The sequence below is a fragment of the Polyodon spathula genome, chromosome 5 (genome assembly GCF_017654505.1).
Source record: "Polyodon spathula isolate WHYD16114869_AA chromosome 5, ASM1765450v1, whole genome shotgun sequence".
NCBI lineage: Eukaryota > Metazoa > Chordata > Actinopteri > Acipenseriformes > Polyodontidae > Polyodon > Polyodon spathula.
In genome coordinates, this window is record NC_054538.1 from 19,144,807 (window position 1) to 19,161,991 (window position 17,185).

At 36.9% G+C, this 17,185-nt stretch overlaps 1 protein-coding gene across 9 annotated transcripts in view; it reads left to right on the forward strand.

Annotated features, from left to right (window-relative positions):
- Nucleotides 1–17,185, forward strand: part of LOC121315672 (baculoviral IAP repeat-containing protein 6-like) — a 148,264-nt gene that overhangs the window by 11,842 nt on the left and 119,237 nt on the right. For 6 of the 9 annotated variants that reach the window (XM_041249960.1, XM_041249962.1, XM_041249958.1 and 3 more), the window contains exons 3-11: nt 2,733–2,914; nt 3,757–3,894; nt 5,496–5,689; nt 5,841–5,961; nt 6,373–6,455; nt 6,539–6,761; nt 7,213–7,376; nt 8,180–8,238; nt 8,556–9,950. In XM_041249960.1, coding sequence (XP_041105894.1) covers nt 2,733–2,914; nt 3,757–3,894; nt 5,496–5,689; nt 5,841–5,961; nt 6,373–6,455; nt 6,539–6,761; nt 7,213–7,376; nt 8,180–8,238; nt 8,556–9,950 — 2,559 coding nt within the window. The remainder of the gene's footprint in view (nt 1–2,732; nt 2,915–3,756; nt 3,895–5,495; nt 5,690–5,840; nt 5,962–6,372; nt 6,456–6,538; nt 6,762–7,212; nt 7,377–8,179; nt 8,239–8,555; nt 9,951–17,185) is intronic. The other 3 variants (XM_041249961.1, XM_041249965.1, XM_041249966.1) reach the window with 1 other exon arrangement.

Below are 17,185 nucleotides of genomic sequence, written 5' to 3' on the forward strand. Positions count from 1 at the left end.
TATTGACAGTATAAGACCAAACTGTATTGTCGCAAGTCTCCACATGTGGAAGGCCAATGCATTCATCTTTTTTTATTTGTTTTAATAATTTAAATCCTTTGCATCCTATTGATAGTTAACTTTTATTTAACCAATCTTTGACTTGCATGTCATACATGGCTGCGTTGTTACTTTTGTTTTTGTATGCTTTACTCTTTCTTCCTTTTTCTATTTTGTATTTTTTAAATATAAGTATACATGGTCACTGGTGGCTTTGTTTACTGTTGTTTATGTACATTCCAACAAACCACTGTAGTACTGTAGAATGAAAAGCACTTGTAGTTGAGGCTATCTGACACACACCACCATGTATATCTGTTCTTACAGGTAACAGTACAAAGCACTGAGCATCGTGTTCATGTCTCTATTGCCTTCTGTAGTGCAGTACAGGATGTGTATACCAAATCAAAGAGGATAGTCTCTCTTTTTTGCTACCTGTCAGCAGAAACAGACTTAATCTTTAATGCGTTAGGATGACTTGATGAAATTTCAGCTGCAGCTGAGCAGTAAGATCTTGACCTAAGAGAATCTTGTTTGGTTTGGATAATCGCACTGTGCTACGCTGGTAGGAATTTTCACTTTTGTTCTTTTTGTAGTTGGGCATCTGTAAACTTAAATTATACTCCTGAGAAATTATTTTAATATTGGAACTTGCAGAAATAATTCCAATTCAGCATTTTACTCCCCTTGGGAAAAACAGATTTGGTAGTGAGCTGATGTTTTGCCTCCATAATCAGAGTTTATTTCTGTAATTTTGGTTTCTTAATGCAAAAATAGATGCATTGTAAGCTTTTATTAGGGACTGTTTTGGAAGCATCTTTGCTAATTGCTCTCAAGACATAAGAACATAAGAAAGTTTACAAACGAGAGGAGGCCATTCGGCCCATCTTGCTCGTTTGGTTGTTAGTAGCTTATTGATCCCAAAATCTCATCAAGCAGCTTCTTGAAGGATCCCAGGGTGTCAGCTTCAACAACATTACTGGGGAGTTGATTCCAGACTCTCACAATTCTCTGTGTAAAAAAGTGCCTCCTATTTTCTGTTCTGAATGCCCCCTTGTCTAATCTCCATTTCTGACCCCTGGTCCTTGTTTCTTTTTTCAGGCTGAAAAAGTCCCTTGGGTCGACACTGTCAATACCTTTTAGAATTTTGAATGCTTGAATTAGGTCGCCACGTAGTCTTCTTTGTTCAAGACTGAACAGATTCAATTCTTTTAGCCTGTCTGCATATGACATGCCTTTTAAGCCCGGAATAATTCTGGTCGCTCTTCTTTGCACTCTTTCTAGAGCAGCAATATCTTTTTTATAGCGAGGTGACCAGAACTGCACACAATATTCAAGATGAGGTCTTACAAGTGCATTGTACAGTTTTAACATTACTTCCCTTGATTTAAATTCAACACTTTTCACAATGTATCCGAGCATCTTGTTAGCCTTTTTTATAGCTTCCCCACATTGCCTAGATGAAGACATTTCTGAGTCAACAAAAACTCCTAGGTCTTTTTCATAGATTCCTTCTCCAATTTCAATATCTCCCATATGATATTTATAATGTATTTATAATGTACATCTCTGGGGGGGGCTTGTACTATATACTGCAACCACATGAGTCTAATGGTTCGGTAGCATAACATTGGCTCATACTGCTATGAAATATCCTTTCTACTGTATGTAGCAACAATGACAGGCTCTTTTTATGCAAGATAATATAAGCAGCAATATGAAGCATGGGGAAAGCACAGTATTATTGTTCATAGGGCGTAACCAGTATTCTTTTCTCATCAGTGTTTCAAAAGACATGAGGAAAACCATACTGTATGTAGCAAAACCATAACCAGCACTTTCCTGTGTGATGCTTGCCTGGCCCCTGCAGTACCATGGCAACATCCAAAGGTGCATGCTAGGTTGAATATGGGACTGACCGGGTTCTTCCTGGACAGAGAGAGGACAGTCTTGTAAAACTGACAGACAGAAAACAAAAAAAACTTTGAAAAAAAAAATCTAAATATTAAATATATAATAATATATAATATAAAAAAAATATATGTTAGTTGGAAAAAGAGACTTACCACAGGGAATACCTACAGTAGCTTTGCGACAGAAGCCCTGGTTGACCCTTGTTTCTTATGTCAGTAGTGCAGTAGATGGGTAATGTTTTCCTTTATGCCATGCTGCTGAGGAGCTGATATTTTGGTAATTTAGCATTATTTCCAGCCAGGATGAGCAGCTTAATATCTATATATCTATCTATCTATCTATCTATCTATCTATCTATATCTATCTATATCACTGTATCTGATTCTACGTGCGTTTAAATCATGTAGTTTTCCAGGACGCACACAGATATTTATTTATTTATTTTTTTTGAGAATTCCACAGTATTTATTTTTTTCCCCTTTAACTGAAGTCGTCAATCAGTTGTGGTTCTGGATATTCACAATTCACAAAGTTTCCACAGTGCTTCAGTACCATGGAGAGCGTCCAGTGCTGAACAGGTATGTTAATGGATGACAGGCGCTGCCTTGTTGATAAATGCCACCTCCATTGGACACTATGACACATCTGAGAATATGTCCTCCTTTATTATTGAGAGTTACTAGCCTGTCAATAATGACTGTATTGGGCCATTCCAGGTTTTATTAGCAGCTTGGTACAGTGAAGAACTAATCCGCCATCTTTCTTTATTTCTCTTTCAGCTAAACCAGGTGGACGGGTGAAATGCCAGTACTTCCCTGCAGTGGATAAAGTCCTCTTTGTGGATGATTATGCAGTGGGATGCAGAAAGGATCTCAATGGTATTCTGCTGTTGGATACAGCTCTCCAAGCGCCCGTCACAAAGCAAGAAGATGTGGTTCAGCTAGAGTTACCGGTTACAGAGGTGTGCTTCCTTATTTATTACGTTCTACATGTCAAAAAGAGTGTAACCTTTTTTGTTTTCTGATTGGTTCACTAATTTGGAAGATGGTATAACTGCATTTGTAGGTTGCTCACTGTGTGGCTGGTAGCATGCACATTTGTTGTTACTTGATAAAAATGCCTTTGAAGTTGTGATCTCTTGTCTTCTCGCTATTTCTTTCTGGGAGACAGAATCTTTCATCACTGTACAATGGCAGACACTTGTAGATTTGCATTCATTAAGTTGTTTATAATTTATACACTGTCTACTAGGAATGCTCATTACAGGTAATTTACAGAATTTTAGTACAGACATGAATAGGTATGCATAATAACTGTTGACAAGTGAAATGTTCTTATGTGTTCATCAGAAGAATTTCATAGTGCTGTTTTTCATTAATTTTAGGTAGTGACTGACTTGTTTCATATTTTATCATGATAATACCATTGGAGTACTCCCCTCATAATGATAAATTTGTTATTGCAATGTTGTTCTTTCCAGTTTTCACTTGGCTTCTGAACCTTTATTTTACAGTTTTAGTGGTCGTGTATTTTATATTGCTCACAAAAATGAAGTTATGTACTTGCGTATATTTTTTTAATATTGTCAAAAGTATAAAGTAGAGCTGTTTAAATTGCACATTGTAGAGTTTAGTGTCTTTCTTTGCACTGTGCACTTGCAGTAATACCTGTATGTACTACTTACATACTTATCTTCATAATTCATTTTTATTGTGGTCACTATCAGTTGTGTTTACTACATTTAATATGTGTGTTATATTACTATTTACATTTTGAATGTTTTTAATTGTTTTGTCTTTCCAGGCCCAGCAAATGTTGTCAGCTTGTCTGGAAAAGGTAGATGTATCAAATGCAGAAGGTTACGACCAGTTCATTACGCAGCTTAAAGATGGGTTGAAAAATACCTCGCATGAGACAGCAGCAAATCACAAAGTTGCAAAGGCAAGTTTAAAAAAAAAAAGAAATTATAATAATAAAAAAAGGTTGTAAGTAGTAATCTGTTTACACTGTATTGCAAACTCTGATAGAAGTGTAATACAGTGGCCTGGTTATGTAATCATACAGTATAGTGTACCACCTTTAACATCATGGTTATTGACTACTTTCCAAGAAGTGGTAGCTCAAACTTGATGTGAGGTAATTGAAAGGTTCTCCTTAAGTAACACCAGTGGAAATAATAACACACTTAGGATTGAAATTGACTGAACCACACTCTGACAAACTACAGAGAATTTAGGTACATAAATTGGGGACAAGGTACTGAGATGTTAAAGAAAAAATAAATGTGTCCTTTATACTTTAGGAACTTGAGCGTTATCAGCATATCAGTACTGCAATTTTATTTTCCTTCATGTATACCGCAAATTTGTTCTTGTTGGTGTTCTAAGGCTCTTTACTGCTGAAACACTGAAGTAGATTTAACAATCTGTCAACCACTAATTTATACATACGTATATGTATTTGACTTTTTGATCAGCTGACATTGTAGTTTTGCAATTCCTGTGAACTGCACTGAAAAAAGTATGCACTGGGTCTTTAGTTGTTTTGAAAAAAATTAGTTGTCTTGAAAAAAGAGGCATTGGCTAGGGCTGAACCTGCTTTTGTCTTGCTACACCATGGGCTGTAACTTAAAAGGCTTCACAAACTCCAGTACGTGTTTTGGTAAGGATCAATAAATCAGCAAAATGATTATATAGGCATTTTCATGGCTGAAAGTGGAGGCTATGTATATACCCTTGTGACAGGCTGGCTTCAGTGGTGACGCCAGACCAGAAGAAAACACAGCACTGCGAGTGATATGTTGAATGCACTTGCTTGCGCTGGTTTATTGCAAGACAAATAAGATTTAAATAAAAACAGCACATGGCACTTGATGCCAAAATAAACAGACAAACAAAACAGACTAACTGAGACCGTGAATTAAATTAGTGCACTCCCGTGTCCACATACAGGGGCGGGGCACATTGCCACAACCCTGTGTAGCAGTCAGCTGATTTGATGAAAATTAAATTGCTTCATGAATTGTTACTTAAATATAGCACCAAGCTGCTTTTGTTTTTTAACAACCATAACAAATCGATTACAAGCCCAATTTAACTACCAAATCTCAAAGAAGATTACTAATCCAAAGTGAAAGGTCAGTCTTTGCTGGGTTGTGATTCATATGCTTGAACAACATGTTAGCCAGATTTTAAGTTTTTAAGGGTCTTCATAAAGGGTTAATGCCTGTTGAAATGAGAAAACAGGAGCATATGATCGGATTTTGTCCACAGCCACCTATTTAAGGGAAGTTGCTAATCATAAGAGAGAATTCAGATGCGTTGTTAAACCCCAGCGACTTTCGTCTATGAAGGCATGTTTAACGAATTGAGAGGGGTTGACGATTACCTCATTAGCTGTGCTGGGAAGGGATTTCATTCTTGATAAGTGTAATTAAAATGATCAGGTCCCAGTAATTTGATTGACATTTTCAGATTTGCAAGTGAGCGATTAAGCGTGATTGATACCTTTTTAATGTTGCCCTTTGCCTTTTGTCTTTCCAGTGGGCAACAGTTACGTTCCATCTTCCACACCATGTGCTAAAATCCGTTGCCAGTGCCATTGTGAATGAATTAAAGAAGATCAATCAGAATGTTGCTGCCTTGACTGTAGCCTCGTCAATAATGGACAGGTTATCCTACCTCTTACCAAGTGCACGGCCTGAGCTAGGGGTGGGCCCTGGGCGCTCTGTAGATAGGTAAGAACTAGAAGACATTCTATTTGAACTGTTTGAAATAGGCTAAGCCAGGAGTTCCTTAACTTTCATTGTTAAAGACCCCCCCCCCATAAAAAGAAAACCGTCCGTCTAGACTGCCTGCTTTTAAAGAGTTCATCATTTTATTTTCTAGGTCACTTATGTACAGTGAGGCAAACAGGAGAGAAACGTTTACATCATGGCCTCACGTAGGGTACAGGTGGGCACAGCCTGATCCCATGGCTCAAGCGGGATTTTACCACCAGGTAGGCAGTGTAAGGCCCCCCGATTTTTACTACTTTTCTAATTTACTAATTCATTTTTATTTGTTTGAAGCAGATTAGCCCATCTGAGACACTTACTGCAGTGTCCTGCTTTCAACCAGTCTTTACAGCAGTGAGGCACATGGAGATGGAAAAGGTCACGCAGTGAGTCATGGAGTCAGCTGAGGGCCTGGGAGACTCTTTATGTATCAGACCTCTTACCACTAGAACACAATGTGTGTTAATTGGACCAGTTGTAGTCATGCTGTGTAAAACAAAATGTACACATACATAATTGGTAAGATGTTAATGGGGGGCAGATATTTAAAATTAGTGGGGGGTTAAGTCTCCCCTGTCTGTTTCTGGGCTTGCTATCTGTGTCTGTATTATTGTATTGTAACACATTTTCTCTCTTCATTTTAGCCTGCTTCCACTGGTGATGATAGGGCAATGTGTTTTACATGTAGTGTGTGCCTGGTGTGCTGGGAGCCTACGGATGAACCTTGGTATGTGAAAACACAAAATGCACTTATTAGGATTTTCTGCTGCTATAGAGTTTTTTTGTTTTTAAGTATTTGTTTACTTTTAGGTCGGAGCATGAGAGACATTCCCCAAATTGCCCCTTTGTGAAAGGTGAACACACCCAGAATGTGCCGCTTTCTGTGACCCTGGCAACCAGCCCAGCCCAGTTTCCCAGCAGTGATGGGTCAGATAAGATTGCCTGCTTTGGATTTGGGAACTGTCCCCACTTCCTAGCTGCTGCAACAAAACGAGGGAAGATTTGTACATGGGATGTATCAAAGCTGATGAAGGTAGTGTTATTAAACATTTGCTGGTAAAACTTAAGGAATGCTGGGCAGCGTTGACCTTGTTCCCATTAAAAGCAGCTGCATTTGCATAGAGGACACATTGCTGAAGTGGCTATATGGCATTAATCAGAATTGTGAAGGGTCTGAATTTTTTTTTTTTAATTTATTTTTTGCTTATTGCCAGTATTCCATAGAAAGTGCTACCAACCGTGTTTTTTTTTTTTTTTTTTTTGTAACTTGTAACTTTTCTAAAAGTTTTGTTCACTTTACATGTACAACCCTTTTAATCAAGGCACTGAAAAGCATTCAACATTAGGCTGGTAAAATAGATTTGTATTTGTGCGTCATTCTTAAATTTTATCTTGTCCGTTTTATGCTGTTGCTGAAATCCACATTTTAATAAGATGGTCATTAACATTTGGAGGTTGTTACATGCTGATTTCTGTATTCCTAGGTTCACTTGAAGTTTGAGATCAACCCTTATGATCCAGCAATTGTACAGCAGCTTATTTTGTCAGGAGGTGAGCAAGTCTCGAGGACGGAATCCAGAAGACCAACTCTTGCCTGGTTAGAAGATTCTTCCAGCTGCTCGGATATACCAAAACTAGAAGGAGACAGGTATATTACTGTAGTTTATTTTTATGCAAGCATACAATGAAAGTTTTGATATTTTCTCAGTTTGTTTCATCTGAGTTTGTTTCATAGAGAAGTGAAAAAGACAGGCTTTAAAGAGGTTATCCGTGTATGTGAACTGCGATAACATCAGTCTGTGTCAAAACCTGCAAGTGTAATAAGTCTGAAGATATGACAGACTAAATGGCTGTCTGTATATTTTATGTTTATCTAAAATCCTGCAAATTGAATTGAAATTATTTTGCTGAGATTTGTAAAATTTATTTAGCAAAGATGAGGGATTACTAAACTCATCTCAGGTTCAATAAAGTATGGCTTTTCCAGAAGGAAGGCGGGCATTGTTGTTCAGTTAAAGCTTTTTCCACTTGACTGATATATTGATGTCATATCTGACCAGGTACATACAGTGAACAGATAATCGGAGAGTTGTTTCTGTAAAGGAAACTGCAAAATGATTAACTACATGTTATTGTAATGAATGGTTCCCAATCATTGGTTATTTTAAAACTCAGATACATTTTAGTACAGCCAGTATTACAAATTTGGTAAATTGTGCTTTCAGATATAAATGTAGTACTACAACATACAGAGGTTGCGTTAACACAAAATTTTGTGTACTAGATTTTTTTAGATACATTTTGGGCATGTGCATTTCAGGAACGTATGAAAAAAAACGCGAACGCGACCTGTTAACATATATGCCTGTATATAGTCGTTAGGTGTTTTTTTTCCTAGTTGATTTACTTCATTATAAACTTTTTTTTTTTTTTTTTTTTTTTTTTTTACAGTGATGATCAGCTGGAAGACTCAGACAGCGAAGAGCATTCCAGATCGGAATCTGTGACAGGTATAGCCTAATACACTTATACTTGATTGCTGTCAGACCAACGCCATCTGAATTAGTCCCACTGCATTAGATGTGCCTGACCACACTGTTTGTGGTCAGACACTCGTAATCCAGTCGTCTTCAACAAATGAGATGCCTTTTTGTCATTGCAGTTTGTTGTACACAGCTTGCAAGTAAAAAAGGAAAAGTGCCTAATTCCATCTCACTTTTTTTAAATCTTATTTTAAAATATTAAATTGAACCACGTTTATTGTACAAACATCTGGTTTAAATGTTTTCCCATTTCCTGCCTTAAATTTCATTTGTATGTCCTGTAGGGCATACATCTCAGAAAGATAGCATGGATGTGAACCTTGGCATCACAGCGTTAAGTATCCTTCAGCAACCTGAGAAGCTGCAGTGGGAGGTTGTAGCAAATGTCCTGGAGGACACAGTTAAGGATCTAGAGGAGTTGGGTGCAAATCTTTCACTTGCCAGTGCCAAGAGTGAGAAAGTGAAGGAGAAGCATATGGAGCACCACAACATTCCCTTCCCTTGCCTGCTAGCTGGGGGGTTGTTAAGCTACAGGTCAGCTGTGGCCTCTCCCCTTGGCAGCAACTCTCGGCGCTCGCTGGATGGTTTGTTGAGGACTCCAGGCGAAAACGCATTGGAACAGTGCTCGATGGACATTGAGTCCTGCAGTAACTCGGAGCTGAGCTTACCCTTGGTCAGGAGGACTATGCCTGTACTGCTGCTCTACAGCATCAAGGACTCAGATGAGAAAACAGGTAAGGTGTTTGCACAAATGAACAACCTGATGAACAAGAGCTTGCACGATGAGGGCTTCACGGTGCCCCAGATTATTGAGATGGAATTTGACACCCACGAGCAGCTGCTGCTCCAGGACCCCCCTGTCACTTACATCCAGCAGTTTGCAGACGCAGCAGCTAACCTCGTATCCATGGACTCTGACAAGTGGAGCTCTATGGTACCAAAGCCGGGGACGTTGGTCCAGTGTCTGCGGCTGCCCAAATTTGCAGAAGAGGAGAACTTGTACGTGGACTCTATCACTCCCTGCGCTGACGGGGTCCATCTGCTGGTAGGCCTGCAGTCCTGTTCTGTGGAGTCTCTCAGTGCAATAAATCAAGTGGAGGCCTTGAATAACTTAAACAAACTGAACTCCGCCCTTTGCAGTAGACGAAAAGGTAACTTTGAACCCATCCCTACCATAGCTAATGGTATAGGTATTAATGTCATGAAACAAGAGTCCCCGACGGGCACTCAGACTCCTCTTATTATCCCGCCAGAGCAGAGGGCTGTGAGTGGAGGCTACCTAGTACTGTATAAAATGAACTACGCCACCCGGATAGTGACTTTGGAGGAGGAGCCGGTGAAGATCCAGCATATCAGAGACCCACAGGATGCCATTACCTCACTCATATTGCTTCCGCCTGATATTTTGGATAACAGGGAGGACGATTGTGAGGAGTCCTTGGAGGAAGCTCCCCCTGCCTTTAAAAACGGGAACGTAAAGGAAAAGAAAATTGATGTGTCTGGACTTGGGCACCTAGTGGTTACAACTCAGGGAGGATTCATTATGATCTTAGATTTATCCAGTCTGGAGGTTTTGGCAAAAGTGGAGCCACCTAAGAAGGAGGGCACTGAGGAGCCAGATCCCTTTGTCTCGGTGACGTACTGCTCCGGGACGGACAGACTTTGTGCTTGCACTAAAGGTAAAAACATTTGACATTAAATTGCTATTTAATTTAACAAATTTAAATCCATATTAACAGAAGTTACTATCACTTTAAACTGTTTAAGAACCAGTGAGTGAGCTAATTATCCCCTGATGGTGATGCAAAAGTATGTATGTCAGACTTCTGTATATATCTAAATTCAGTTGTGCTGATGGCCAGTGAAAATAAAACTCTCTTTCACTGTCTCTTTGTGTGCTGAAAGACATAACACCTGAAAGTGAAACTCCTGTGTGTGTGTGTGCTGTACTGCTATTTCTGGGCACTAGTTAGGAAAGTGGATGTGCTTATATCAATTTCCAGTATTGGTACAGTGTACATTTAAAGTGCTGAGACTCTAGGACAAATGACAAGCTCCTGTAATACAATGGGCAAAAGTGGCCTTTATATTTTCAGACTACAGTAATCTGTTGCATATCTGACTGTGATGGGACCAAAGTAAGGGCGGATATGTGAAAAATCAGCTGAATGAATCTGTTTTAAATACCATTATATGCAGCTGTAACAATTACTTTATTCACACAATTATTGTTTTGAGATTCAGCATTTATTATGGAACTCCCCTAAATCCCTTGTTTAGAAAGATACAGGGTATTAATGCTTGTGGCAGAGTAGCAGTCTGCTGTGCGGGTGCGTGCATTCAGTGCTGAGGGGCAGGCAACAAATCGAGACAGAGTTTGAAGTCGATGTACCCCGCAGGCGAACAGTATTTATTTACATATCAACACACTGAACAGCTCACGTGACTCTACCTGCAATGGCAGCACAGGGAGAACATACAACAGTGTATGAAAACTTTGGTAGGATCTAGAATATCTGAACTAATCTTCTCTGTTCAATAATAAACTAACGTTGCTGAAGAGCTTGATCAATGCGGATAAATGGGTAGGGCTGATGTGACAGGTGGCTACGTGACGGATTACTGTACTTCAAAATTAAATTAGGTTTTAACAGCTAAACCAATTTAAAATGACTGGCCTGGGGAGTATATGATGGTAGCCAATCTGTCTAGCTGTCATTTCTGTATTATGCTTGGCTTTTATTTTTTTGCTTTTTATTAATTTCTTAATTTTTATATACTTTATGAAACTATTGATTTTGGTTACTTTCCAGAATGCCTGGGCCTTTTTATTTTTTGTCTCTAGCAGTAACTCGACAGTACTTGCACACTTAGTTGTAGTTTTTTTCCTTTGCTGTCATCTACAACAAAATCCTGATGATCACAAGCACATTCTTCTGGGGTTTTTGTGTCTCTAGGCATTTATTTATTTATTTTTTTTACATTTCACCACAATGTGCAATTATGTTTTAAATTCTCACTACCTGTAATACAGCTTTAAATCCTGTGAACAAGCCTTCTACTGTAATTGTAATCTATTTTTTAAATCTTGCAAGCGGAGTCTCCCAATATAAACATAGAATGTGCTGCCACTCATTCAAATCAATGATAGATACAAGTCGGATACATTACCCAACTGCACGGAAAGGTAGTTTGTTTTTGTTTTTTTGTAGTAGTTTATTTATTTAATGGGAAAGGGGTGAAGTCAGTGTGAATTGAGTGACCATTTCCAGTGTTTTCCTGTGTTTATTGGCTATAAACTGATTTCATTTTTTTTGTATCGTGGGGAGCGATTTTTTATCGTTTTAAAATCGAAAATCAGAAGCCCTACTTCTGCTGTACTGGTTATCTAATTATGATAATGTTTGAAAAGGACATTATTTGGCAAGTTATTAAGAGTATCATAATCTAGGCACCTGTGATGAAACTTGGTTTGGCAATCAAAAGATTAGTGTAAATGTGCCACCTGTTGTGGACAAATTCCGGCTTGCCAACCAGATCTGGGGTTAGTTATAATTACAATTACAGAAGAACTGAATTAAAATTGCAGTGCTATTTTGTTCAATTACAATTAGTTACAATTATGCTGCAGTAATTACATTCATAATTACAGAAACATTGTATAAAGTTTTTTTGAACAAGTGGGGTCGCGAAAAGTGGTTGAAAATACAAGAAGAATGTTCGCGCAATGTAAACATGGAGCTGTGAATGATTTAAGGTTGGAAAAGTGTTCATTGAACTCTAATTGATAAAATATAAGGCAATTACAAATACAATCACGCTGGTGTGCCAAGGTCCAACTACAGTGTAATGCAATTACACAATTACAATTGTAATTGACCCCAAGTCTGTTGCCAACATAAAAGACAATGTTATCTACTAATGATTTTAAAATCATCAACTTAACAAATATAATATTCTGCCTCCTGCTGTGATACAGGATTTAGTCTCTTACTGCAGTGATTTAAATTGTGAAACAAATTTCTCCTCTTTTAAATCAGGAGTAATTAAATGTGCATAGGTTTGCCTTAAGCATACATCGGTATATTTGATGAATTTATGTGTAAAGTTTGTAAGAGTACAATATCCTAGCGTTTTGTCATTTAATAAATGTATTTTTTTTTAAATAAAATAATTATTAACCCATGTGAGAGACAACCCTGCAAACAGTTTCAAATTTTATTACACTTGGCTGACTGGCTGTTATCTTCTGTAAGTGCAATGACTTGTTCTAGTTGTGGGAATTCCATTTGGGAGTTACAGGCAATTCCTCAGTAGTAAGTCAGCATTCTGCAGGAGGCTTTATTTAAAGAAAAAAAGTTAGTGAAATGTATAGACCTGATTTTTAACTTGCAAACCAAAATACCATTAGGATAATTAATAATCCCAACAGAAAATATTTTGGCTTAGTATACTAAAAGGATGCATATTGTTTTGTCATTGAACTTCATTTTTGTTCAATATTGTAGTATTTCTAAATTTGGTTCTATTGAAAGCTGGCTGCAAATACCAGATTACACGATTATGGTTATTTTCTGAACCCTTCATATAAAAAACGTTCACTATAAAGAAACTTGTATTCCGCCTATGATAATCATTTTAAGTTTGTTTTTAAAAGCAAAATAATAAATGAAACACTGGTGGTTTTAATTCAGAATTCCTTTGTTGAGTATCATCATAAATAATATAAGTGGTTAATGCTGTTAATGCCACAGGATATTCTTTTAGTGGTTGAATGTTCAGTATTTATGGAAACTTCCAATGGCAACTTCTTTGTGCTATTAAATTTTACTTTTATGACACTGACAAGATTTCAAGATTCTATATGGGGGAGTTACAAATTAAATTGTCTAAGAATCTTCAGCAGACTCCCTTGAAGGCTAAAATGCATGCATTTTTTGTAATAACTGGAAACAAACTTCACACAGGTTTACCTCAAAAGCATTCTTGCTAAGGTTGAGGAAATGCATCGATTTTATCAATGCATCGTATCGACAACTATCAATAGTCAAGCCTGTGCATCGTTTGTGTAAAGGGTTTAAGCAAAGGAAAGCTTTTATTTTTTATTAACTTTGGAATCTGCAGTTATTTTTTGCGTTAAGCTGCAGAGCTTCTCTGCTCCCCTCAGGTCTGACTCGCTGAATCTGCATGCGATTGAGCTCACCTTCTCCCTCCTGTGAGTGTTTACTTATGGGATTGGATCTGTGCAGGAGTCTTCAAAGTAACAGAGCAAGTTAAGAGCGTTGTGCTAGAATTACAAATACTGTATCGACCAAGCTACAATGCCTTCCGATGCTTGGCAATTATTTTCTAAAGTAAGACGGAAAGAAAAGTAATGAGATGCAGAGGTTGCGCTAGCCATTAAAAATGTGCATTTGTAAAAAGCATGCGCATCTCAAAATCTGCGTTTTAAACCAGAACATCTGCGTTTGTACATATTGCATCAACCTAGTTATTATTTTTCCAAAGCAGGAAAGCTATTTCGGTAGTTCTAAATAAAAACCTTGCAGGTCTCACCCATGGTTTTTACTTGTCCAAATTCTTGCCTTAGTGTGAACAGGTAAGATGCTCTGATACAGATTACTGAATCGCTCTAATAGTGGAGACGTGCGCAGTTAAAGAGGATGCAGGGAGCACATAAAACTACTTCGTGATATAAACACAATTATTGAATAGGGATGAAAAGGGGGGAATGCTGTTTTTTACATCTGCTTTATAGAAACACACTTTTTTTTTTTTTTTTAATTAAAATTACAATTCTGCATAAACACGACCTTCAAACAAAATCGCCATTTTTTCATTTGAACTACCCCTGAGTAAAAATTATGAAAAACAACCAATGTCTTTCCAAAAGTTGTATCTTTGCATAGAAGCATTAAGCATCCTGGCAACATCAGTCCCTAGTGAGCAGGTATTCACTATGCAGATTGTAATCAAGTTCCAGTTATCGCTTAATTAAAACAAAATATGGACACTAACCTGTTCCTTAACACAATTCAAATGTAAGCCATGGACAACACTGTTGTTACTAAACTGCTGTGGAAAGGGACAACTTTTTTTTTTTTTTTTTACTGTCAATACCCTTAGTCATTTTGAATGTTAAGCACAAGCTTTCAGACCTTTGACTGACCTCTTGAAAACAGTACAGCTGTACTGCTTCACTTAGTGTTCACACAATAGCTGTCGGTCTTTATGAATTTCCTTTTTTCCACCCTCCTGAGCCATTGATTTGTCAACATTCGAACTGAACCTGCCCCTGAGATCCATATCAAACAACTGTTGGTTAGAAAGCTGAGTAGTAAACTTTTCAAGTCTTCCGTTTGTTGTAACTGAAATGCTGTAATAATGCATGTGAAAGACTGGATAAAGTAGCACAGTAAGAAAAAAAGAGCTACTCAACAGGTTTAAACTTTGTTGTTGAATTTGCTGAAATACATGTTTACTCACAATGCTGAAAAAACAGTACGTGACGGGAGACGAAACAAAGACAAACTTAAAATGGCTAAAGAAAAACGAGCTGATAGGAGGAAAGTGTTCCGATGCGGAAAACATTTTGTTTGAATGGAGTACTTTGAATGACTAATACATACTGTAACTTGTTCTACATGTCATTGTAATGCAGTGGTACACTTGTAAAGTATGTACATGGTTATGGTTCTGATTAATAAAATTAATGTATGTGTACAGTTGAAAATTGAATGCAATTGTACTGCACTTAATACAATACTAAAATGTTTTGTTTACTGGTTATTAGATGGTGCACTGTTAAGTTTATTTTTTTTTTGCATTTTAATTGATGAAGCAGTACTATTTAATACTTTTTTAATTTGAATTAATATAACAAATCTGTAAAAACCAATGCAGCGGGAACTATTATCTAAGTATGATTTTGGAAAGAAATGTTCAGTAACTTGATAAGCTAAAATAAAATACAGTAGTTTAGTATAGATGTGATGTGCGATGTATAATTTTACACTCTTATTATTTTTTAAATTTTGAAAATTTAGTTTTGAATAGTTTCTAGCAGTTTAACTAAAAACAAAAAACACAAATTATTAATGGAGTAAAATGTTGCAAACAAGGATTATTTTGAAACTAAGCCTGTGTATCTTTCTTTATTGGTGTTGATCATGTAGGAAAAAAAAAATCTATTGTAAAAAAAGTATTTCAAACACAAAAAAGGTGTTTTCCTAAAATTGGAGCCTCAAAAAGGGGAGAGTGACCTATAAAACGATTGGATGGAATCAATTTAATATGCATAAAAGTTTTTAAAGCGTTACTAGCAATGTTACACAGTAATCCACAGCTTCACGTGCATTACTGCGTTTTTTGTGCCCTTTCATAACGTTTCTGAATCGATGCATCAGCTTTTTAGAGAACGATATATTGATAGAGAAAAATTAGGCATCTTAATTCTTGCAAAGCATTAACATAAGCATATTTGCTTCTGTCTTGCAGGTGATTCTTTGATTTCCCTCTAAATATGTACGTCACATTTGTGCAGCTTGCTCGGGCACTAGCAAATCTACTAGTACAGGTGTCTTTCGATTTTCTGCACTCTTACGGAGAGTGCTGCTTGGTGCTGCTCATAAACTTTACAGTTTTGAACTTGATATAATTTAATACTAATCAGTGAAGTACAATCTTTCTGCTTTATTTAGAAGTATAAATATTCCAGTAAACATAAGTAAAAAAACAACCATATCAGAAATATCATCTCAAGCGTTTTGAAACTGATAAAAAGGTAATCAAAATCTAAATTTAGGTTCGAAAATACACATTTAAATGTATAATATAGTAATTGAAAAAGACATAACATGTGCATTTTGTTTATTACAAGTTGAGTTTATTCGTCATGTGACTAATCATGTGTGTCTGTTGAAACTCAACATGGCAGCTGCACCAGTGAAAAAGCAATGTTTCAAAAAAAGCACTTGCATTCTTCTATGCTGAAAAACTAAGGTACTGGACTGCGCTCAGGCGGGGCTTTCCTGAAGGAAGTAAGTTAGCAAAATTAATTGCGTGTTTCATTATTGTTTAGTTTATTTCTTTCCATGCTCCCTGGCTTTAATGAAGCTAGAATTAGCCATATTAAACCATGGCCATTTTTTAATTACATTATATTATCTGACGATGAAGAAACAAGCTCAAAGCTATTTTTCTAGCTATACATTCCTTGAAGGAAATTGATCATTTTCCTGTGTAAAGGATGTAGTCACAACACTACACACCATTTGTTTCTTAAATATTTTTCTATCCGGAGACACACCCTTGTTAAATTTAGCAAATAAGGCAGAATTTGCAAAAAAAACAATTGAGAGGATTCATTATGCATTTATATTTGAACTGGCGCTATTTAAATTACAATCAGGTGATACACAACACTGAACCTGTGTAGAGCAACGAGTCAGTCAACACACCTTTTTTTTATTAGTGTTTCATATTTTATACTGGTTATTGTAATGCCAGTAAAACGCTAAACTTAATTTGTGGAGTCCTGTACATAGGATTACTCTCACATGACATTGCTGGACTTTCACTGAATTCTTTCATTTTTTTTTATTGTAATGCCAGCAATAAGATAAACCGGTATTTTCAAAACACCTTCATTTGTAGACTGAACTACATTGTTAGTGTAAATACCATTCTCACAACAGTGCAGAACATTTGTTTTCTGAACTGTTGTAATATAATTGTTAGGTTTTCCTGCTTATTTTAATGCCAGCAATGAGCCAGAGTCTATAAACATTGACAGGTTTGAAGTGTCTTCAGGTGTGTTACTAACTATAATGGCAGAAAGTGTCTTATTCAAAAAACTCTTGGCTTTAATAAAAATAAAAAAAGAAGAAATTGTGGTAATATTTATTAATTTACT